The sequence below is a fragment of the Polypterus senegalus genome, chromosome 1 (assembly GCF_016835505.1).
Source record: "Polypterus senegalus isolate Bchr_013 chromosome 1, ASM1683550v1, whole genome shotgun sequence".
In the NCBI taxonomy this organism is placed as follows: domain Eukaryota; kingdom Metazoa; phylum Chordata; class Cladistia; order Polypteriformes; family Polypteridae; genus Polypterus; species Polypterus senegalus.
Window position 1 is genome coordinate 296,568,484 of NC_053154.1, and position 26,455 is coordinate 296,594,938.

General features: G+C 37.4%; 1 protein-coding gene across 5 annotated transcripts in view; it reads right to left on the reverse strand.

Annotated features, from left to right (window-relative positions):
* sh3pxd2aa (SH3 and PX domains 2Aa) overlaps positions 1-26,455 on the reverse strand; it is a 363,802-nt gene that overhangs the window by 85,414 nt on the left and 251,933 nt on the right. For 4 of the 5 annotated variants that reach the window (XM_039776615.1, XM_039776608.1, XM_039776599.1 and 1 more), the window contains one exon: positions 18,185-18,313. In XM_039776615.1, coding sequence (XP_039632549.1) covers positions 18,185-18,313 — 129 coding nt within the window. Of the gene's footprint in view, positions 1-18,184; positions 18,314-18,415; positions 18,831-26,455 lie in introns of those variants that run through there. The other variant, XM_039734401.1, reaches the window with a different exon arrangement.

Here is a 26,455-nt window from a genome sequence, read left to right on the forward strand (position 1 = left end):
CAATTAAACATTTATGAGATTAAAAACACAAAGCCAATAAATATGCAATAAACTGATAATTTAAAAAAAAGCTTCACCCTATATCACAAATGAACATTTTGATGTTGTCTAGAAACAAATTAAACACAACTAAGTAAGTTTGTACTCCTACAGACCATAACACTCACAAATACAGTACACACATATACTCTCGGGTCAGAGTTTCGATATATCAATGATGCCATCAATATTGACCTTATTATTGTCTTTTTATACTTTTGATCCAAGCACTACTGTATCTGGTTCAGCTTCTCCTTGGCAAAAATCAGCCAGTTAATTTTATAATTGTATATATTATCAGAGCACATGTCCAGTACTGGGTGAACCTGATATAATATACAGCTTTTGATTGTACATTTAAGTTCCACATCCCAAAAAAAACTAAAGTTAAGTCAAATTTATTTTTGTTACAACTTACAGTTTAATGAAAAGCATTAGTGACTAAAAAACAAAGGGCAAAAACACTGTATTCAGTTACCTGTAACATGTACCATAAAGTCCTTGAAAGTCAACATAGTGCTAGACATGATAAACATTCAAAAATCATTAACCCAGCATCTGTTAAGATACATTTAACTCCACAACTTCATGACAAAAAAAAATCTTGCTATAACTTTTAGTTTATCCTTTGACAAATTGGTATTCCGTCCAGTGCTTGGTTTCTGTGTAGCAGCCTAATGGGACAGGTTCAAATTCCTGTGAAACGGAATGGGATTAAGCTGAACTGATAAGTGAGGGAAGGATGGAAGAATCCATGTTTTATTGTAATATCAACAAAGTTCAATAAAATAACCAGACTTATCACACAAAAAAGCAGCCCAGTTATTTTAAGATTCCTTTTTAAGGACAGAACAAGAGGAATAACAATCTCAGTCTGCTATTTAAAACTTTCAAAATCTTCTCCAGTTTCTAATGTACTTCCTCCAAGTCTTTCTCTACCTTCATTCATACATGAGCGGTGGCCACTAGAGAAAAGTCTGACTGCCTTGGTCAACAGCCACATTTACTCACTCAGCCAAATGGGGGTTTTCTACCACAATTAAAGCACCCTGTCTGTATTCAATGCCATTTTAATGAATTTAGGATTATCCAAAGTAAATTAACATTTTATATTTATAATATTAAAATGCAGTTGTGCCCTATTGATAAAAACAAATTTATGAAATAATGTACTGTCAAGAGCTCTTAGCACTTTATCTTCGATTTAGTAGTTTAAGGGCCACAAATCTGTAACAAAGTTTAATAAAAATAAGCATATTGCAATTGTTAATGTCATGTGATTCCAAAAAAGTTGACAACAATCCTGGCACTTTCAAGCACAGCTTTTTGTCCTAACTGAAAGGACCAGTTGTTCTATGTGGAGCCAACGTTTCCAGGTGTACTTCACTGAGAGCTGAGCGAATCTCTAAACTTATCTCTAAACTTAAGAGTTGATTAGTGTAGATGTTGCCAGTTTACCATTAAATCACTTAAATTTTATATAGAAAGAGCACTTTTTTTACTTTTCCAATATTCATGATCCCCGAACCCGTTGGTGGACACCAGCGGTGAGGGATGCCTTCAAGCTGAAGAAAGAGTCCTACTGGACCCTTTTATCCTGTGGGACTCTGGAGGCAGCTAATAGGTACCGACAGGCCAAGTGGAATGCGGCTTCGGTGGTTGCTGAGGCAAAAACTCTGGCATGGGAGGAGTTTGGGGAGGCCATGGAGAACAACTTTCGGATGGCTTCGAGGAGATTCTGGTCCACCATCCGGTGTCTCAGGAAGGGGAAGCAGTGCAGTGTCAACACCGTATATGGTGGGGATGGTGCGCTGCTGACCTCGACTCGGGACGTTGTGGGTCAGTAGGGGGAGTACTTCGAAGACCTCCTCAATCCCACTAACTTGCCTTCCAATGAGGAAGCAGAGCATGGGGACTCTGAGGTGGGCTCTCCCATCTCTGGGACTGAGGTCACCGAGGTGGTCAAAAAACTCCTTGGTGGCAGGGCCCCGGGGGTGGATGACATACGTCCGGAGTTCCTCAAGGCTCTGGATGTTGTAGGACTGTCTTGGTTGACCCGTCTCTGCAACTCTCTTTAAAAAGGGGGACAGAGGGGGTGTTCCAACTACAGAGGGATCACTCTCCTCAGCCTCCCTGGAAAAGTCTATTTGGGGGTTCTGGAGAGGAGGGTCTGTCGGATAGTTGAACGTCGGATTCAGGAGGAACAGTGTGGTTTTTGTCCTGGTTGCGGAACAGTGGACCAGCTCTACACCCTTTGCAGAATCCTGGAGGGTGCATGGGAGTTTGCCCAACCAGTCTACATGTGTTTTGTGGACTTGGAAAAGGCATTCGATCGTTTTCTTCGGGGAGTCCTGTGGGGGGTGCTCTGGGAGTATGGGGTACTGGACCCCCTGATAAGAGCTGTTCTGTCCCTGTACAACCGGTGTCAGAGCTTGGTCCGCATTGCCGGCAGTAAGTTGAGCCCGTTTCCAGTGAGAGTTGGACTCTGCCAGGGCTGCCCTTTGTCACCAATTCTGTTCATAACTTTTATGGACAGAATTTCTAGGCGCAGCCAGGGTGTTGAGGGGGTCCGGTTTGGTGGACTCAGGATTGGGTCACTACTTTTTGCAGATGATGTTGTCCTGTTTGCTTCATCAGGCCGTGATCTTCAGCTCTCTCTGGATCGGTTCGCAGCTGAGTGTGAAGCGGCTGGGAGGGAATCAGCACCTCAAATCCGAGACCATGGTCCTCAGCCAGAAAAGGGTGGAGTGCCCTCTCAGGGTTGGGGGAGAGATCCTGCCCCAAGTGGAGGAGTTCAAGTATCTTGGGGTCTTGTTCACGAGTGAGGGAAGAATGGAGCGTGAGATCGACAGGTGGATCGGTGCGGCATCCGCAGTGATGCGGGCTCTGCATCAGTCTGTCGTGGTGAAAAAGGAGCTGAGCCGTAAGGCAAATCTCTCAGTTTACCAGTCGATCTACGTTCCTACCCTTACCTATGGTCATATGGTTGTCTGGGGTTTCCCTTAAAGATAGGGTGAGAAGCTCAGTCATCTGGGAGGGGCTCAGAGTAGAGCCGCTGCTCCTCCGCATCGAGAGGAGTCAGATGAGGTGGCTCGGGCATCTGATCAGGATGCCTCCTGGACGCCTCCCTGGTGAGTTGTTCAAGGCACGTCCAACTGGGAGGAGACCCCGGGAAAGACCCAGGACACGCTGGAGGGACTATGTCTCCTGGCTGGCCTGGGAATGCCTTGGGATTCTCCCGGAAGAGCTTGAAGAAGTGGCCAGGGAGAGGGAAGTCTGGGCATCTCTGCTCAAGCTGCTGCCCCCGTGACCTGAACGCGGATAAGCCGAAGAGGATGGATGGATGGATATTCATGATCCTTCTCACTGCTAATATTAGGATTACAGTACAAGAAACACCAACAACACAACATACAGTATCTGAAGTATCACTACAATCTGTTTGGCCCTAATTTTACTGGCTATCCTTGTGCACTCCTACCATTTTCATTATACAATTAAACCAGTCTCAAGCCTACTCATCTTCTTGTACTTCTACTAATCTCCCAAAGTAGATCAGGCACTGCACATCCCTCCTCACATTTTATTCATCTAGTGATGTCATCTGTGGATACTCGGTTGAAGGGGAGAGTAAACTGTGAATATGCTTACTATAATCAGTCACATGTTATGATATTTTTCTGTTTGTAAAAAGGTTTTTAAGGGCCTTTTATGGTTATTGTATCTGCAATGGTGTCATGGTGCCCTGTATTAATACCTCTAATGGTAATAAACTGATTAATATAACCCACAAGTTACAGGATGTAAAGAAGAAAATCCTACAGACACAAGAAAAACAAACTAAAATATAAATTTAACAGAAAAGATGACTGTGGAGTCAGGACCTCTTACAAGACCCAGCTCTCTCCATGCTTTATTGCTTTTAAAAAATAAAAACATTAAAAACTGGGCTCTATTATTCAAATTTTATTAAACAAGGTAATAGTTTGAATAAGAAAGAGCCTAAAAAATGAAAAGTCTAGCTTAAGTGAGACTGAGAATATATGCAAAACTTGGTTCTGTGATGGGCTTGTGCACTACTCAATGTTTGGTACCTGCCTTTACCTGATTATTGCCAGGAGTCTGGAACAAGAATTTTGAGATAAAAAGATAAATGAAAAGTTTACTTACAAAGTAAAAAAATCACTGCTTCAGATTAATGAGGGACCATTTATAATTGAGCAACAACCCTCTGGATTTTTTAGTATTAAGCTTTCATTATTTTGAAGGATTGTTTGCTGCAGTATCATGAATGTCATGGTTTCTCACAATTTTGTCAGAGTGAGCAAAATATACAAATGAGAAGTGTGTGTCAAACAGACAACAAATAACATCTTAATTGAGACTCAAAAAGCAACAACTCTTCAAAGAATCTAAGACGATTCTGTGATTAGCTGGGTAGATAATGTAGTGTCCTCAGCAGATTTAGCATGACATTTCAAAGTAGATCATTTAGATTAAGAATTGGTGGATAAACAAAACAGTAAGCAATTTAGTTTGGGAGGTGATATAATGAGTGAATTTTGAGATACCTCATTAAGTTACATACCACTTGAAAGAAAAATAAACAACTTAACCATGTCATTTGTCTGTTTCTTAGAAGCTGATCTCCTCTAAGAACACTCTTCTTGCAAATTCTGCTCTCTTTTTCACTTTTAATAATCAAAATACAGCCTGTGAGTCACAGTAATTTTTATACTGGAAACATACATAAATATGACGTAAAAATTGTTTTTGTTTCAGCAAGAACATACATCTGTAATCTATTAAGTCATTTTCATACATTTAATTTAGAAGACAGAGTGAAACATTTCTAATGGGAGGACCCGTTGATTTACTACATTAAGCTACGGAATGCAATTAAAAACCCCTTGGGAGCACATGAAACACAGTTGTTTGCTGCCAATTAAGAAAATGGCTAACTTCTAGAAAATGAGGAATGAATCTTATAATCACTGACACTAAAGGCAGTGATAGATGACACTGGCTTATATTTTATTATTTTGATATTATGAAAAAGCAAAAGAAACACAGGCTATGAATCTAAGTCTGCACTGTTCTAAATAACCTTTAAATGATACAGATTAAGTCTAACTCAATACACTTTGGAGATTTAAAACAGAAATGAATGCCTGTTTTTGAACATTGCTCAACTCTATCCATCTTAACTATTTTGTGAACAACCATTTTTATCCCACTTTTACAAGGAGCTAAAGCTTATCCTGTCAGGATCATGGCAAGGATAGAACTAATCTTTGATGGAATGCCAGTTCATGACTGTGACAATATAAAGTCATCTAATATGCACATCTTTAGAAGTAAATTAGGATACACTTACAGTGACCACACCATGAATTGTACCCAAGTCCTTGAAGTTGTAAAAGTAACAGGTATCAACCACTGTACCAACAGCCAACATCCCCAAAAAATGTAAAACTTCTCGCAGTAAGAGCAGTGATTAATCCATGTTGATTAGTCAGTCAGTCATTGTCTAACTCGCTATATCCTAACACTGGGTCACGGGGGTCTGCTGCAGCCACTCCGAGCCAGCACAGGGCGCTTTTCAACAAATAACTTCTGAAAAGTGCAGTCTCTTTAAAAGTAGAGGGTTGCATGCATATCATCGTATATTTAAAGAAACATCCATTTGTTTGAAACCAAAATTATTTTTTTCTACACGAAATGTCACCATAAACTCTTGTGATGTTTATATTGTTTCTTTTACATGCAATCACATGGTAGAAGTGTGTCCAAGTTTAAGGTGTTTGTGATGTTAAGTACTGTCTTGACACAGGTTTGACAATTTCCATTGGATTCCTTTTTAATCATCAAACTCAATTAATACTTTGCACTCATTTTATGGCCATTTACATGCAGTACTACGCACTAACATAATGCACTGTATGTCTGCATTTAAGCATTTACAAATGATATGCTACAAGCTACTTAAAATTAAAAATTAATATTTTCATAGCACTATAAAAGTGAAGAACTGAAAACAGATACAGTATATACACTGGAGTCACCCTTCATCAGTACTGATCTGTGATGTCTTAGCATTTTTCAATGATGTGACAGATTGTTGTTCTTTCTGAATTTATGTGAAGCACTTTTAACATGGGAAAGGAGGTACATAAATAAAATCTATTACTATTATTTTAATATGTTGGCTAATGTGGGATCTTGAGGTGGTTTGTCATGTGGTGGGTGTGATAACGAGCTGTATCAGTGCATGCTGCTAAACTCTCTCTCTCTTTGTTCTTCTTTCTCAGCAGATTAATGGTCACATTTTAAATATAAAATTAATTTAAAGATTTATTGAAAGAACAATTTTCATTTGTGTTTCAAAGAAAATGTGCAATGCATTCTTTGCAATAAATGTTGTTCATGTAATATTATCTCTTCAAAACTTTTAAAGGAAAAAGCTAAACCAACTGAAGAAGAATAACTGAGTATACTGTGAATACTCAATGTTTTGAGCCACCTACTTTCCATTCCAAATAGACTTCTGATAGTTTCACTCAACAAATATCTTAACTGACACTCATCACACAAATGCAGATGATAAGCCCTATTGTTTCCATATGTCTACTAGCCAGTTACAGTAAGTGACTTATTAAGGAAAATCCAGTTAGTCAGTAGCTGTAACTAAACTAGCAAACACAGAAGTAACGGTTTAGTGTCTTAGCCACTGGGGCATTCTGTTTACAAACAAATTATCCTTTCATATACTTTAAGATAGTTTAGCTTTTTCCATCTCTTTAGAAAATGTCTTAAAAGTGTCAGGGTTACCAGGATTGTTTCAATGGGTTCAACTTGAGCTCGAAGAGTTTATTCATTCTTCATATGGCATTACTGTAATACTTTATAGAAAATAAACAATGATTTTGTATACTTAGGTGTTTTCATATTAAGACATGTTGTTTTGCCTGACAAAATGAATTATATTTGTCTACAATGCAAGCTCATGAAGATGAAGTCGCTTACACAAGGCCACATAAGGTATCAAAGCTCCCACCTGAATATGTCAACATGTGTTCCAATTCCTTAGTCACCAGGGGCCTCATGTATAAACGGTGCATACGCACAGAAACATTGCGTAAGAACTTTTCCACGTTCAAATCGCGATGTATAAAACCTACACTTGGCGTAAATCCACGCACTTTTCCATGGTACCTCATACCTTGTCGTACGCAAGTTCTCCGCTCGGTTTTGCAGACTGGCGGCACCCAGCGTCAAAGCAGTGCTACTGTTCCTGTGTGGTTACTCCTTATTTTCCTGACGGCTTTATAAATACACGAAACTAACCGCATATTGTTTATTAGTGTAATGCATCTGATTGTAATTAACTTGTAACAATATAATGGTAGAGGGAACAGCCATAGTATTCCAAATACCATAACTGCTTTAGCGTTGTTACTCTCACTTCTTCTTCTTCTTCTTCTTTCAGCTCCTCTTGTTAGGAGTTGCCACAGCGGATCATCTTTTTCAATATTTCTCTCACTGCACCACTCAGAGTATTTATATCACTGTATCTGAGTGTGCAGCAGCTGATCGGAAAGGGAATTATCGGTATAAACCTTCAAGGACATGCTGTCTCAGCCACTGCAAAATGTTTTAAAGTCTTTCCTGTACGGACCTCGCGGTTCAGAAACAGAAACGATATCATTTATAAGGTGAAATTCAGCAAAATATGTTTATTAAATTATACAGATAAAACTTTAACTTCATTTAAATAATCTATACTCTTCACTGGGAGTGTCGTTAAGGATAGAATAATTAAACATGTACTACGAAGATATTTCAATGTTCTTTAAACGTTTTGAAGAATCGGCGCTAAGCTTACAGATGGCTTAACGTCTATTACAGAGCTGATTGTATGGCGATCGGTTATTTGGGAAAAGAAAAGCACTGACTGCAGTGACGGCTACGCCAATATATATTGAATATAAAACAGAAAGAGAAAATAACAACACAGCTAAAAACACAGCGACAAATTTCGGCAAAAGTTAAATGCTTGTGTCATGAGCACGAGGCGGCTATGCAGTGTCCACAACGGACGTTGTGCATAAGCTACCTTACTGACGGGCGGGCGAAGGAGCCACTGATTCTTCCTCTGCCCAGTGCCACCACAAGCCTAGAGCCGCCCCTGATTGTACTGCTGCAATAAATTATTTCATCGAAGTGAAACACATGTTTAATGACATGCTTTAACTCCTATCATCATGAAAATGATATCACGTATACATCTCAGTATTTTAGTTGTTCAGAGAACTGTAATATTATGAATGTAATTGATTCTGTGTCCAGTTGGAGGAAGAGAGCCGGTTTAAAAAGCAAGTAGTGATTCACACACATAGAGCACATAGAAGATCACATACAATACAAAGCATTTAACGTGCTACTTTAATTACGATGTGATTTGAGAAACTGGTTAATTAAACGATTTTAAGATGAAGTTTATGATGTTCTACTTTAATGACAAAATAAACTACGTGATTAAAGTGGAAATGTCGAGATTGAAGTTGACATTTCGTGCTTTTTCCTCACTGTGTGCCTTTTTTCTCTGTACCCTAATAAGCTTTCATATGACACTCAGACAGTGGGCTTACAACTCGGCTTTTCACGGCGACTTTGATATGTGACTTCTTTTTTATTTCCGGCACTGTGCGATTTGTGAATGTGAGCTTTCAAGTTTCTCCAACACACTATGTCACTCGATCAACTTCCTTTTGTTGATTATACCACGGTTTATTTGAACAAATAGTATGTTTTTCATTTGCCTCCACTTGGTATTCGCTGAAATTCTTATATTTTCCCCCGTGCTTTTCCCATTGTCTTTTCACAGAAGGCTGCGCTTAAGGGGGATTTATATTGATTTGCATATTCAAATAGGCGTAATTCTGGGAGGATTTGGGGCGTTACATAATGCGCGTGCACGAGCGTTAGTTTTCACGCTGATCGGGATTTATGTAGTGGAAGAACGTGGAAGTTGGAGTACGCACAGATTCCTGCATCTGGATTTTTCTGTGCGTAAACACATTTCGGCTTTTGTGCTTACGCCATGTTATAGTGCGAGTTCTACGCACGGCGTTATACATGAGGCCCCAGGCCTCATTATGAATAGAACAATTAGACTGAATATTAGAAGATGTATAATCTTTCTTTTGTTTTCTTTTTCTCAACAACACTGCCTGAAGCTTGAAATCAAATGTGAAAAAGCAAAAAAGTGCTATCATTCCCACCAAATTATATCTACTTTTAACTTACAAAAAAGTACAAAACAGTCAGTCAGTCATTGTCCAACCCACTATATCCAATGTCCCAATATAGTAATAATTTTTACCTTTATTACTCTTTGTTCAAGAAAACCACAAAGGTAACTAATAACCATCCATCATTTCCTGGCAAAAATAAAAGCATTACCCTTCTGAAAAAAATCCTCAGCACCACAAAGTATTTCCAGAGTCAGCATTTGACAGCTTAGCAAAATGTTATAAAGAAGACTGTTGTTAACTTAATAGTACGCTCTTTGATATTCTTATGTATGAATGTTCTGGACAAACTAGCTTTAGATCAGCCTAAATGATTAGAAACTGATAAATAATACAGCCCCTGTTTAACATAATGTAATGCCTTCATGTCCTGTTAACCACAAGTTCATAAAACACTGAAGGTATTGCTACTTTTAAGAAATTTGATGAATGAGTAAGATTTGAGAGCCCTGCAAAGAACATTAAAGCCCTTTAATATCTGCTCTTCAAGAGCGAGTATTTACTCATATATAGTGATCCACACTAGCAAAAATGCCATGCATTTAACATCAATTTGCTGCAATGCAGTCATAAATTATTGTAATGTTTCTGTTACGAAGAAACAAAGTATAAACAGGAATTTACAGCAGGTCAGAACATATTTTCTATATCATAGAAAGTGAAACACTATGGACCTTGGGCTGTGGCATTTGATTTAAACAATGTCACAGTCTTAACCTGCCAATTCTCTAACTGTAAAATATATTAGGAAACAACTGTGCCATATTTCTTGGAAAATGATACGAAATATTGTTAACTAGTTTCAAAGATGCATTTCCTCTGCACTACTGATGTACATTTAGTTAGGAAACCAAACATCTTCAGTAAATAATTTTCATAAACTGCATTTAGTAATTTTACATAGTAACTAGTCTTCCTTAATCTAGTGACAAGGAACTTGTTAATAAAATAAAACAAAACAAACTTATCAAAAGTGAGCAATAATGAAATTAATTAGTCTAATTGATATTTCTTCTAAAGGAATATGAACTTGTTGCCAAACCTACTGTAATTCTTACGGAGCTAGTGTACTTAAATCAGTGAAATGACAATGTGTGCCACTGAATCACCACTTATACAACTGAAAAAATCAATGGTGAAAAAAACAGAAGATGCTCAACAAATCTGCCTCTGATGGGAACAGGTTATTACCAATTTATCTCTGATAACACAATGAAAAAACGTCTTAACTAAATTGCAGATGAGACATTCCATATTTGGACACACTGTAGCTTGAGTGAAGCTGTAGGGATTCTGAAAGCATCCCTCACTCTCCTGAAATGAAAGTATTGCCACTATAATGTGATCCAAGATTTATATATACTACCAGTCAAATGTTTTAGAACTCCTCAGTTTTTCCAGTTTTTCTTTAAATTTAATCAGTTGAAATGCAATGAATGACCTAAAACGGGGAAGGTAAGCACTAAACTGTCAGAGGTTTAACACTACAATTACCAGAGCATACGAAAAAACTTGTAGATCCGTCCCACCTTAAATCGCTTCGTACCTCTCCATCAGCGTCTTTTATCCTTTAAATGTGTTTATAAGCAGCAAGCAGTCTGCTATCACATCCCCCACCGCCGCTGTTTTCTCAGCTCAAGTCTGTTTACCTGTGTGTCAGTTGTTTGGAGTTGTATACAGTGAGAAGTCAAACAAAATCACACCTTTTATAAATACTATATCGTTATTTGGAATACATGCATTTCATGTGTGTTCCGTGTCTACAACGATCTATGTAAACACATCGATCAAAAAGAAACGTTTTTCATGTTTTAGTAAGAATTCGCAAAATGAAGACATAAAGTTTATAATGTGTGAAGCCTGAAGTCCAAATATCAAAGAAACACTTTCACAAAAGGTACAAATATAACAAAACAAGTGCACTTTTATTAAAAAATTTAACCAAAAAAAAAAAAAAGCAGGTTATGGTAGGCAGTTGATATGACAGCTTGTGTGGTGCAATGCTAAGAACTCCTGCCTTTCAATCAAGAGGTCGCAGTTTTCGATATCAGCTGCTTCCCAAATTTACCATTTTGAGTAGTGAGCTATTCTTACTGCTTATATCATACAATAAAAACACATTTGATTTGCGTCTGTAAATTTGTTTTTTTCAATTTTATTCTCTCACTCATGTTCAAGCTTCCATACCCATTTGACGCCTTTTTCAGATAAAGACGTAGTAGGTGAAAATTTGATTTGTTATACCCCCTCTTTATTTGAAAACCGTGTCAGATCTTGTGCATGAACGAGACTGGGAAAACTGTGGACGTGGGTGTGAGTGTTGTGCGTGAAAGAATGACTGTGGACATGAATTGTTTTTATTCAGTTTTATTCTTGAGTGTTCCTGCTCATGCTGAATTAGTATGCGCCTTTTAATCCATGATGTCAAAGCCGCTCTGACAAAAAAAGAGAGACTTAGATATAGAGGACAGAATAGTAAAGACAAGTCAGTTCCGCACTATATACAATCATCAGATTCAAATGTTAACAGTTCCCACACACACCCAAGGACCATCCTTCTTACATTTACGACATGTGTATAAGGTGTGAAGCCTGAAATCCAAATATCAAAGAAACACTTTCACAAAAGGTACAAATATAACAGAACAAGTACACTTTTATTCAAGAATTTAACTGAAGAAAAAGAACCCGCGTTAGGGTGCGACATTGACACACATTTGCTACGACTGCTTCGGTGGCACAACGGGATCAATTGTTGACTGGTAATCAGAACTTCACGGGTTCCATCCCGGACGAGTACGTTTTGAGAAGTGAGCTGCTCGTATTCTTACTATTTTAGAATAAAAACATACATTTGATTCCAGTCTGTAATAGCCGGTGTAATTTATGATACTTGTAAAGGTACTTTGTTTTTTTTTTTTAATTCAGTTTTATTCTCTCAGTCGCATCCACGACCCCACCCCCCTCGCATTTGACACTGCTGTTTTCACATAAAGAAAAAACAGCATCAAATTTAACTTAACTGAAGAGATTTTGTGTGGAAGAATGGTAAAAAATACCTCCATTCAGAATCCAGACACTCATCAAAGGCTATAGGAGGCGTTTACAGGCTGTTATATTTGCAAAAGGAGGCTCAATTAAGTATTGATGCAATATCTCTGTTGGGGTGCCCAAATTTATGCACCTGTCTAATTTTGTTATGATGCATATTGTATATTTTCTGTTAATCCAACACACTTAATATCACTGCTGAAATACCACGGTTTCCACAAGGCATGTCATATATTAAAAGAAAGCTGCTACTTCGAAAGCTCAGCCAATGACAAACAAAATTCCAAAGAATTAAGAGGGGTTCCCAAACTTTTTTATATGACTGTATAACTATTACAGCATCCAAGACAGTAAATTATACCATGGTATGGAGATATCTAACTCAGAAGAGGTGTAAATACCACTTTAGCATTACACTTTGGTAGCAACTGGTAACAGTTGATAGCAATTAGTTTTTACCATCTCTAATAGCCTTCTACCTTATCAGATACAGAAAAAAAAAAAAAAAAATGCTTAAAGAAGTAAAAAGAAAATGACACAGTTTGAAAACACAAAAACACTTCTAAATGTCAGATAAAATTTAATTATTACAAGTACTCTTTTTGAGTTCAGAATGAGGCTACCAGTAATTAAAATATGGAATACATTACTCATTATAAACAGGACTGACATTGAAAAGTATTCCCCCAAGCAAAGGAACACTTACTTACACAGGTTTATTACACAGAACACAAAGAATTTTGGTAAATGCAGAAGTTGCTGTAATGACAAACATCAAAGTCATTAAAACTTAAAGAACCCTTTTCCCTGTCATCTGTTTTTGCCAGTTCTTTAACTTAATCCTGCTGTAACTTAATCCTGACTCTTAATTTTGAGTTAGATGTTAATTCATGGTTGTAAATGAAGTTCATGTTTAATTTACCATCATGTGTATCTGCATTCAAATGTCCCAGCTGTTGAACTCATCAATTTCACAAAAATACATATTGGAGACGATGTGTTTAGGTTGCCAGAAGATAATATATATAAATACAGAATCCCTCCCAAAAAACATTTCTATACCAATATATGCATAAGAAAAGAAGAACTGTTATGTCAGGCACTGTTTTTTTTGTTTTTTTTTTCTTTAACAACTAAGCAGCTGCCCAGACCAAGACCGCCTGTACTCTGACTTACAACATGAAACTGTATGCAGTAAATGCTACAGTAAATTTCCAAAGTAAGCCTTGCCAAAATTACAATGTTTACTGCTTTCATATGGAATGTGATTTTTTTTTAGATGAGGAGTAAATATTGTTTGTTAATCTATTCTCAATGTGTTATTTTTCTCTTTTGAGAAAGGAATTATCAGTGATTAACTATAGCCTACTATTTTCATGTATTTTTGTTAATTATGTCCCATAGTTCAAGGACAAATAGGAAACAATATCTCTAAAGAAAAAGTAAGGAGTAAATAGCTACTGAATGGTGTGCAATAACACAATGGACACAGCAGAAAGTAACAGACAATATTGACATCTGCTGTTTAGAGGATGTTCACAATAGGAATGCGCAATGAAGATGAAGTGAGGTTCTCCTTAAAACTCTTCAGGGGTTCCACTCTCTGATCTCTAACTTTGAGACTGATTTTACACCATAGTTTTAAAGTTCACTTTTATACAAAGTTTCTTGAGATATGAGCTATTGATTATATTTGTTTATCTATATGGGACCAAGGTGAATATGCTGCCCTCCAATTAAATAAAAGGGGATCAAACAGGTTTTAATGAGATCTGAAGCAGAGCCATATCAATGAGGGATGCCATTTATGGAAGTAAAGGGGTGTGATAGACAGATAGATAGATAGATAGATAGATAGATAGATAGATAGATAGATAGATAGATAGATAGATAGATAGATAGATAGATAGATAGATACTTTATTAATCCCAAGGGGTGATTCACAAATGAAAGTAAATAATGAAAATAAATAACACCAACAACCAGTTAAGGACAATAAGAGGTCAAGTCTGTCTGCCTCAGACAACATCTGTCTCAGGGTCCAAATAGGCTTTGACCAACACTAGTCTGTACAGTATAGCTGTGACTATATTTTTCATAAATTATGTAGCCTTTTTACTGAAACTAACATACTTTGAACCTTTGTCCATTCTTCAGGTCAAGTAACATGATGTCAAAATTAAAGGCAATTTAAATTTTAGTACTTTTTTTTTTTTTTTATTTATTTCACAAAGCATTTTTCACATCATTTCAAAGACCTCTCTGTGCTGTCTACTACTGCTGAGTTGCTTCAGAAATGTAATTTCAAACACTATCAAGTCTAGCATATAAATTTTATTTATTCTACAGCATGCTTACATTCTTCTGTGAATGTAAATTCTTTAATATAAAAGGTATCAATAAAGAATTCTGTTCACAAATTCAACAAATGCCAAAATGATTATACCTTGAATGTACCATACAGAGTGCAATCTACTGTGTGGTAATGCAGTAGTTATGATCAACTTTTGAGTATGTTCTGATACAGCTGTTAGTTTTACCAACAAGTTGTCATTATAATACTCTTTTTTTAAATATCTTTACACAGTCTACATTTCCTCCACTTTTGTGGAATCTATTGTGGCGGACGGCCGGGTCTAATGCCTGGCTGGGACACCCCTTTTACTTATGTTCCAGGGGTGCAGCCATGGGCTCCTCAGTACCTCCCCTGGGATGCATGGGGCCACAGTCCATAGAGGGACTCAGACCATCAGTGCATCCCAGAAAAAGAGGAGGACCCGAAGGAAGAAACCGGAAACTCCTGACAGAACGCAGTGTGAGCCCATTTGCTGGACGGCACGGAAAGGGTATGCTGCAGAGGGGCGTTTCCTGCCTGCTTCCGCTCACTTAAGGGTCGAGCGGAAGGGAGTCAGGTGTGCTACAACTGCGGACGCTGTGGTCTGGTGTCTGGTGGTGTTGTCCTGAGAGGACATTCGAGTGGCAGGGACGTCGGGGCAACACCCCCAGACCTTTTGCTTTTGTATCCACAGGATGGAACCATAGTACTGAGGATGCTGACTCCCTGTTATGGAGAAGACCAGCCCTCGCTGGACGTGCCGCTGAGTCCCATGGGACTCATCTGGAACAGAGGCAATGTGGCGGCCGGCCAGATACCATTCCCGGCCAGGACACGCCTTCTACTTATGTTCTGGGGGAGCAACCATGGGCTCCTCAGTACCTCCCCTGGGACACTTGGTGGCAGCCTCCTTGGTTCACGATGGTGCCTCAGTTTCCCGCAGGATTTTAATGGGAGTTGGAATTCTCCCCAACCCTGTGGGGATCAGGGGTGGCCGCCAGGGGGGGCTGCATGGATCCCGGATCAAACCTGCATACCTCTACAGCCCCTCCTGGAAGTGCAATTAGCACCAGCTGATTAAGCACCTGGAGCACTTCTGGGTGGGTTATAAAAAGGGCCAGCATCCACTACTCAGGGGCGAGAATCGGGAGGAAGAGTACAAGATTGCCTGGGAAGAGTGGTGGTGCCAGAGGAAGAGTGTTTGTTGGTCAGTGTTAGTTCTTGACACTGTGTTGTGGCTGGAGGGATTACGGGAAAGGCGTGCCCTCCAGCTGAAGAAAAATAAAGTCTGTGTGCTTTTAAACATGCCTCTGGGTCAGTCTGTGTCGGGTCAGGCGCATTATAGCACCTTTTAACACACTATATACTAAATCACTAAAAGGTGTAATATCAATGCTGAGTTTGCCTGCATACACTCAAGAGTTCAAGATACTATGTTATTTAAAAACCTTATTATCTGAAACTGTATAGAAAAGAATCAGAATTTCAATTGCAGAATAAAAATGAAAGGACAGTGATAAATCAAGAGTCAGTGGGGATGGAGAGTGTTTGGGGTTGAACTTTCTTGCTGAAGGAGTGCCTTCTCTGAACACTGTTTGATGATGTTGTCCAAAGCTCAACCTCTGGTATTGTGACTGAAGTGACTTTGTAGCAAGAAACGCTACAAAGAGATGACGCTATTTTGAATATGCTGTTTTATGACACTTCAGCTGTTACAAATAATTTTTGAGTGATGAAGTAGCATGATACATAGGAAAATTAGAAGTTAATTAGAAGTTAATTTTCTTTTTGTTTTAGAAGTGTACTATAAATAATAAATTAAGTATATTATTACTACTGATAATATTTAAGGAAAATTCAGTTGCACTTAAAAATAAGATAAGAGGCATGTTGCGCAGTGCATGTTGGCAAAGCAAGGTCATTTCTTTCCATCACCTTAATATTCTTGTCAAATGCTATAATTGCCAAAGCACCTTAGCTTAACTATTTAATCATTTATCTATTTTTGTAAAATCAATCCACAAAATACTAAAATATTTGCATAATTTGTAATGGCTTTTCAAGTTCTCTCACAAGCCTGCTAGATCATCTTATTATATAGGTAATCAGTGCCTTTAACTGTTATCCTATATGATCTCTTCAAAACAAAGATAACTTGTTTGCGCTATATCAAAACTTTTAAATAAAGAATATCCAAAGCAATATGTTCAAATTAAATCCTTTGACTCAACCTGTGCTAATCAGTGAAAATTCTGAAATAATTAGTATAATACAATATTTGGTTATAAGTTAAAAGGATCCCAAAACTAAACAATTATATCATCCTCTCATTATGAAGATACTGAATTGACAGGTTGCATAATACATTATGTCCAATTATGTTGATGGAAAAGAAAACAATTGCTAAACACATATAGTTGATATCAAATGTCTATCTTGCTCTAGTGCAGTGGACTAACAAAGCTGGCAAGTATTTATTACACTTTCTTCTGTGAAGTATTAGAAACGGAAAATGCTTTGTGAGGACACCACATTGTTACCAAATGGGTTCATTTTATGGCAAACTGCAGCCATTAAAAGAAGCCCAAGGAATGCTTTCCTGGAAAGAACATTGATTTTGAAACAGCATATTCTTTAAAATGCCAGACTGAAAGAATTACTACTAACTATAATAGCAGTGAAAAAAAATGGCTCTCACTTCAGCTCAAGTAGCAAACTTGGCAGGATGTTTATATTTATTATTACTTATTTTTAAATGCTAAACAATAAAAGAGCAAACAGATAATTAAAAGTCTGTACATTTTTAAACATACATTCATATTCAATGAAACTGAACAACCCTAAATGACTAATTACTCCATACTGTATCTTGTGAACACACTGCATCTAATTGCTTTGTGATTATTACTATGAAATTCAACTGAAGCAGTATGTGTTTAATAAAAGACTCTGCACAGTCTATTCCTGATGGATTTAGGGGCTATCTTCATCTTTTATACTTTTTTACAAATAGTAAAACGGTTATATTCTGCAGATTGGTACTTCATTTGCAGTTCAGTGAGTCATCTCACTTTGCTAGTGAGAAATGCTGACATGGTAAAGAAACAAAACTCAAATGTGGCCATTTTAGATCTGTTGTTGTCTTCATTGCTTTTTCCAGTGTATCCCTGTTTCCATTAATATAATCTTTGATAATTAATAATACAAGTCTGGGAGACATTCTTCCAGCCAAAAGCAACAATCTGGCTTCTAGCCTAAACCAACAGGGGGAAAAATGGTACAGATCATTTGCCAGACAGAGCCCCCAGATGGAGCTAACGTACAGTTTCAGGACTGCAGGGAAGAAGGGAGAGCCACACATGCAAAAGAGAGAAGAAAAACACAGTCATGTGTAAGAAACTTTTGCAAGGAAAAAATAAAGCAATTAGATTTTTGCAACACTTACCACTCTCGTTCTTTTCAATTACATCCACTACTTCTCCCACTTTCAGGCTGATTTCAGAGTTCTCCTGTTTCTCGTAATTGGCTACCACCACATATTGCTCCAGCACCATGGGATCTGAATTGTCGGCTCCTGGGGACGGGAAAAAGCAAGCCGTCAGCCAGCTTCCAGCCATGGCTCCCCGCGAGCGACCACCGGGCTCCCGACACGCCATAGGCCAACTCGTCAGCGTACCCCAGCCAATCAGAATGGAACCTAGGCTCAATGCATATTCCCAGGCGTCTGGCCATATAGCTCAATTGTCCTCCAGCCCCCACTGCAGCACAGAGGTTCATTTGAAAAGTAAGAAAAAAACAAATTCCTCTCCCCAAAAATGAGAATGAATTTGAAAAAAAATGTCTTCCATACTAACAGTCTTCTATTAGGGAATTTAGCTTGACAAACAAGACTTCCACAGTGTTGTCTGCAAAGCTGAAAAGGAGAGAGCAGCCGTCGGCTGAGGATGGGACCAGGGAATGGATATGGGGGGGAAAAAAGAAAAACACTCTGCAAAAGATCTCTGCTACGCTCCAACTCTGGGTAAGCAAGTAGGGGGTTGTGAACGCCAATCATAAGCCTATCCTACAGTCCTTAAATAGAAACATATGGGTGGGATGGAGCTGAAGAGGGAGGAGGGAGGGCCTCTGTTTATATGAAACACAAGAGGGAAGCACTTAGGTTAGGCTTCTTGGTAAAAAGGGTTTTACTTTCTACTTTGCCTTTGATTACTTTCTAAGCTTATTTCTTGCTTACAGCAATGGTTCACTAAATAAGAGCTAAAGAGGTACATTATTTATGTTTTACATAAAGTCTGGACCTCAGCCGAAACCAAAAGCAGGCTGAAGAAAAGCCTTGAAGGTGTCAGCCTTCTCAGTATTTTCAGATCTAAAGTTTATATCTACTTTGTAGATAAGCAAAATATTAAACCTTTCCATTGGCATAAATAATTAAAATATTTTACTTAAAACATGCAACAACCAATTCTCTGTGGAAAATCAGTGCTGTCTCGAACTTTTTAGTACAATTATTTTTATATAGAAGACACTTTCAGACAAAGAAAATTTCAAAATGAGTGGTTAGCAAGAGTGCACATTTACAGTCCTGGGTAAGGTACAACAAGTTTAGTCCTGCATTTAGAAACAGACGTAGAAGAAAATGTAACAACATGCAGGCAGAAAACCACACTAAACTGAATGTTGACAGGTTAGAATAATGCTACAGGCAAACAGAATGACATAACATCTGGGGTGCTTGAATTAATTCTCTCACTGTGGACAGAATCACCTGAGTAAATCCCTTAGTCTGCCTATATCACAATTGCATATATACATTTACATATTTTTAAAAAAGATACATTTATATCACTATTTAAGATGGCAATAAAGGATTTGCCAAATAACCTTTCTACCATTCAGAATATCTTATTATTGTGTATTACCAAAATCTTGTTTGAAAAGAATAGCAGTTATCTTTCTTATTTTATAGTAAAACAGTATAAAAAAAAGTAAAAAAAAATAGTATTAAAGCATTTTTGCATGAGCAGAAACAACAAAGCAAACACCCACATTCTCAAAACACAAAAATGATTTCCTCATAACCCGAGAAAACGTCTTTCTGCCAAGTACAAAAAATTTCAAATGATGTTGTACTACGTTTAATTTTGGTGAGGAATAGATTCTCTGTGGAGTTAGTATGTTCGCCCTGTACTTCTGTGGGTTTTCTTATGGGACTCAGTTTTCCATCCACAATACTAAGAAATGTTGTCAAGGTAAACTGCCTTCATGTTCAGATTCTTGTGCACATATAAAAATAGTCTAATGTCCTATATGGGATCAATTCTACCCTTACACCTGTAGCTGCTAATGAAGGCTCTGGTTTCCTGTAACCCTGACTGGGAGAGGGATTTTTTTTAAAAATGATAGATCACACCATAAATATGTGCTTTATGGAGAATTACACTGCTGGATAACTCATTAGATTTTTGATTTCTCCATGAAGAAGTGACTTTAATTTGTGCTCCAAAGTTTTTGTTAAAATTGTTTTTGTTACATTTACAAAGAATACATTCATTTAGTTAGCAGATGCTTTCATTGAAAATGATCTAGAGTGCATTTTATCTACAGTAAAATTTAAAACAATTAATAATAATAATAATTCATTACATTTATAAATTAGTGAGATAACAAAGAGGTTTAGGCTTGCAAATGAAGACAACACAAAATTTATAAATGTTCGATTCCAATTTGGGTTGTAAGGAGCTGGTGCCTGTTTCTGCAACATTTGATAAATATAAGTGCACCACAAATTAAATTGATTGATCCTCTGGTAAACAACACAATTTCAATAATGCAATTAGTCCCTTGATGGAGCAAACCAAGAGGGATACTCTGGGAAGAAAAATAAAAATGTGCAAATATGGGAGAAATGTTCAAACTCTCAACAAAGCATACCTGGATTCAGAATTCAAACCCTAGCACAAAAATTACAAGACAAAAATCACAAAAACAGAGAAAGACCAAAAAGTAAAATGTTATGCTGCAGAAACTCAAAGGTAGAAAAAACGGGTCTTTAGTCTTGTTTGAAAACTGGACACAAATTAATTTGTTTAAATCATGGTCACATCATCACAGATCCAAAAATGGACAGCAAAAACGTGCCTAGTTGTTATAATGTGTATAGCAATACAATGTCAAACAGTGTAATGGATGGCACACATGGACTGGCATCCCACCTGGTCTTGAACAAAGATTCCTACCCATCTGAGAGGCCAATGGAATGGAAGGACGAGGGTAGTTGAGTATGGCTGAACATTTCCTCCCTTAGTACACCAGATGGCAGTATCCCTGGGTTGGGATTCTCACACAGATACCCATAGGGATATATAGTCCTGTGGGACAGCCCTGCTGGGCTCCATGGGGGCTGCCAGGGGGAGCTGCTGGGATTCATAGTCCCTTCTTCATGGGACTTCTGAAGTGCTTCCAACTTACTATGCCCTAGCACCGGAAGTACTCTCCAGGTCTTAGGAGCCGCCTGATCACAGCCAGGTGAGCCAGGGTCCCATGGAAGGTGACAAATCTCAGAAGGGTGGAAGATGAAGAAAAACAATTGGCTTGAAAATTGCAAAAGCCTTTGCAAGGCATTTGAATGCAAATAAACCCTTTCATTATATCTGGACAGAAAGATATGGAAGAAGATGATCCACTGTGGCAACCCCTAACGGGAGCAGCCGAAAGAAGAAGAAGGTTATATCTGGACATGTTTCTATACAATTGTGCCTGGGGTTTGGAGTGTTGCAATGACCCCTAGAGATCATAATAGATGCAAAGAGATGCAAGAGGTCTGTCTGCCGCAAATTTTAGGTATACAGTAGTCAGGGCAGCAATTAAGAGCACAAAGTAAGCTTACCCTGGCCTTGATGCACAGAAAATCATAAAACTGCCAGAAGCTAACTGTATACACTGATTGACACATCTCACTTTGGTCTGGAACTGATAAAGAAACTCTAGTCTCCTCATCCAGTTCTGCTTTTTTGTTTGCAGTTAGAGACGGCCATGTGGAGCTGGAAAGTTGGGTGTAAGCAATATGCTCAGGATCATACAATGAGTCAAGAATGGTACTTCAACTTGCAGCTAAGATGTTTAACACTCAGGCTACTAGCCTAGGGACCAGGTATATGCAACATTGGAAATGCTTCTGTCTAGTACAAACTCAACAAGGAGTTGTTTCCCAGTAAGAAATTTATCTATGGTTCTAATACATTGTATCAAGTTTTAAGTCTTGACAGTGGCAGATGCTTACATTGGCAATATCTGACACTGCCAGCTTTCCAACACCATCTCTTTTTTTGTGGTATGGAAATAAACTATTTCAACCAAGCTCATCTACCCAAACCAAATAATAAAACTGTTCCAGACACAGAAGGCAGATAATAGCACCCTAAGGATGTGAGCTAATTGGATAAAGCAGAAGTTTAAATTTTTTATTTAAATAAAGGTTTGGTTGGAAGCTTGCAGGGCTCACAATTCAATGGCACGTCTGTGGAATATACTTAAGAGCGTTTTCAAAATTTTGGCATAGAAGACCAATTTGTCATATTCTATTCCAGGTATATTTTCTACCTTGAAAAAATAGTGTATTCCCTTTATTATATTTCTACAGTGGATTAATCGCTCATAAGCAATAAAAGCCTTCTACACAAGAAGCAAAATAATTGTGATAGATTTTAAAGTCAACAACTGCTTAAAGAATATAATATATGTAATGTTAATAATGAGGTAAACTTTAAGCAGTTTTGCAGCAAACCAGCTGTCATAAGCAAGCACTTAAAAAACATAATCTCCCTTACTTCCTTTCTTCATAAAATGAATATTTGTATTTCAGCACTGCATGTTCCAGCATTATCATCATACAATATTTTAAATCTAGTTTTCCACAAACTATCAACTTCTGTCACACCAAGTGTTATTTAACTATGGAAACTTCATTTATTCCTATTGGGGATTTAATTTTCCACTGATCCACCAATGTACAACAGATGCCATTTAATGTTCACCAAGACCAGCTCAATAACAGCAATTGAAACGTTCTAACTCAGCTGTTTTTTTAACTACAAAAAAAAAATTAGGACATATTATAAAAAGGCAAACAGGTACCAAAAACGTAAGAACTAAAGGACTTAATACAATAAAGGTAAACAGGTACTAAAAAAGTAAGAAAAAAAGGACTGCATATGTATGAAATTATTCTGACTTAAAAATAGCTGGCATGCAGCCAGGCACTTTTTCATTACCTGATTCAACCAATTCATAAATATAAAAAGTACAGTAAAATAGCAGACCATTTTTCTCATCATTCGTCTCTATAATGACAATGAGGCAATTTCACATTTTGGATGACTTGTACAAGACACAGACAAGGTTAAACTTCTTAACTGGTATAGCATATGCCATACTGCAACCATAACAATATACTTTCAGCATTTCCAGGGATAGATACGATCTACACTAATCTAACATTTCAATTTCCTTTTTTCAAGTCAAGTTCTGCAAGCTACTATACAGTACTATATTATGGATGCTGAAATAAGTATTTAGGCCATTACTTACTGTATAATTGATTTTTCCTATGGTAGGCATACTGATTCCTATAGTAATAAAGAAACCTAGAATTTTTTTTTTTTACAATGCATTTATGCGGGTGGCACAATGGCACAGTACTAGCGCTACTGCCTTGCAGTAAGGAGACCCAGGTTCACTTCCTAGGTCCTCTCTGCGTGGAGTTTGCATGTTCTCCCCGTGTCTGCATGGGTTTCCTCCGGGTGCTCCGGTTTCCTCCCACAGTCCAAAGACATGCAGGTTAGGTACATTGGCGATCCTAAAATTGTGCATGTGTGTGTGTCCTGCGGTGGGCTAGCGCCCTGCCCAGGGTTTGTTTCCTGCCTTGCACCCTGTGTTGGCTGGGATTGGCTCCAGCAGACCCTTGTGACCCTGTAGTTAGGATAAAGCAGGTTGGATGATGGCTGGATTTTATTTATGCAGAAATTCCAAGTTTTTCAAAATAAATTTATGACTTATCAGAGCATAGACTAGTCTTACTAGAATGCTTTTGTCTTTTGGCAATTAGTTTAGCTTCAGAAAATAATCAACCAAAAGTAGCATTTACTCTTCAGTCTTTATACTATTGTGTACTTGTTTTTAAATGGTAACATGATGTATTGCAGCTATGAGTATGAAGCTAATTGATTTTACTTTAGACGGTTTCAACTGAACGTATTAACTTTCTTAAATAACAGCTCAGCTGACAAAGCAGCAGTACTCTATAGTGCAAACAATGTAGGTTCACCCATTTGGCCTTGAAGCAGGCAGTGTACTGGCCTATTTGGTACCTTGTCAGATGGTCAGTTATACTTATTTTTTTGCATTTTATCAAGCCAAATACATAAATTTTTGCATTATATTCATATTGTTATTGGCACTCATGGCTAAATGTAACCACACAAGCCAGTGTTTTACCCAGCAAACCACATGGTAATCAGTGAGTATGTCTGTCATTTACATATGTAATCACACCCAATGCCAAAATATTATTTTTAAATTACTTTTTAGCCAATGCCAGTATGATGCATAGTTAATTGTGCATCTCTACTACTATATAAAATTATTTGGATAATTTCAGCTGCTGTTCAAAGATATTTCCTGAAGCAAATTTTACAGACTATTTGTATCTCTCACAATAATGAAAACAAAATGATGGAACAAAAGATAATTAAACAAAGCACAAAATTGACTGGTTAATCTAGGATGTCTGAGAAGTGCTTAAAGAGATACAGAGAGAGTCAATCACACCAGCATCAGATCAAAGGCGGGAAACAACTCTGTACATTGTGCTAGCCCACTAATTGTAGAGCACACTCACATACATATCTGAACTCATCCACAGAAGACCAGTCCAGAATCCACAATAAACCAACAAGCATGTCTTTGGGAGATGGTAGAAAACCTAGACATTCATGGAAAACACCAAGGAGGGAATAAGTAAACACATGCAGACAGTGACAGGGCAGGGATATGAAACAAAGATTTTAGGCTAGGGTGGAATATGAAACAAAGATTTTGGGCTATATTTGTAAATAAAAATCACAGTGAACATTGTAAGGAGGAAGAAAGTAATAATGCACTTGCTTGAAATTTAAGTTGTTGAGACTTTAGATACTCATCGACTAACTGTCCTGGGTAGCATTCCAATGGCCAGTGTCTACAGAGTAGCTATAGCTATACCTGGCAATATGTACAGTACTGTCACAATATCAGATGTCTCTATCAAGAGTGCAAATGCAGTCAATTCAGGCTCAAGAGTTTTGTATTGATTGTGGCAAGCTGGAAAATGAACTATAATATTAGGCTTTTAAGTCTCCGTGCTCTTGCTACTTAACCACTTATCTGGAAACTGATCCTTCAACATATGGCAAGTTTCAGAAAGGATACTCCTTGCATGATGAGGCACCTCACCCAATATCAGAGACAAGTCATGTATTTTTCTTTTTGTTTTAGTGACGACATATACAGTCACACAGCTGGAAAGAAACCAATGGAGTTACAAAATACAATAATAAAATGATCCAACCTAATTCACTGCAGCTGTAATCTCTTACTGTCTTTCAAGTGACCACTGTAAAAACTGCTAGCTTTGGTAATGTATAGAAATGTTGTTAAACTCTTCCCTGTTGTGATAAATATTACAAAAATAGTACAATTGACCAAAGGTTTATAACTCTTAAGTGTCTTCTTTTTTTCCACAAAACTGAACACTACAAGTCTGAAGGTATATGGAGATAAAAATCTAACTGCTTTGTACTGACACATGACATAAAAAACACACCAGTAACTAAAGTAGTAGTGTACCCAGTAGACAGCTGCTTGAAATGTGTTGTTCTTGTTGCTTGTTTAAGTTCCAGAGGACTGATACCTACCCATGTCACATATTTGTGCAGCAGCTCGCTGTATTAAAAAAAAAAATAAAATGTGTTCCTGCTAATACTCTTACTAGCTTACTGCATTTCTCAGAGATGCTAGCAAAACAGAATTAAAGTATTTTCAAACAAGCTTTTGATTATTTTCTGTAATAAAAATGAAAGCTGCTATATAAAAATGTAATCTCTTAATTTAAAACATACTGCATCATTAATTTCTTTGTTTCAGTGAATACAAATCACTTAGATAATCAGCAACAAGAGCCATATGTTCCAAAAACAGGTACATGATACTACTTTTATTCTAATGTTTTTTCACTACATTAAAAAAACTTTTTAGTATTTTAAAAAATTAGCTGCACACCAAAGTGTGAAGAATATTTGTTGTGGCTTTTAATACTTTCATGACTAGGGTCTGCAAATTATTAATAAATTCCTAGAACACAAATCTAACGTAATGAAAGGAAATACAATCCTAAGATTTATAGTTGAAGTTTCAAACATATGAGCATGTCAAAGAGTGTGCAACTGCTTTGGAATGCACTCTGTGATAGTGTTTTACTATAAAATACACTATATAAAATGTACAGTGACTGACTAAATAAAAATTAGAAATTCTTTCAAGATTGTCATTCTTCTAAGTAAATGCTTTAAAATGAACTACATGTATTTTACAATTTATTATTTACAGCAATGCTCCTGTAGGAAGGAACAAAGTGCTAAAAAATGTTTGTTTAATTTTTTACCCAATTTTAATTTTAGGTTAA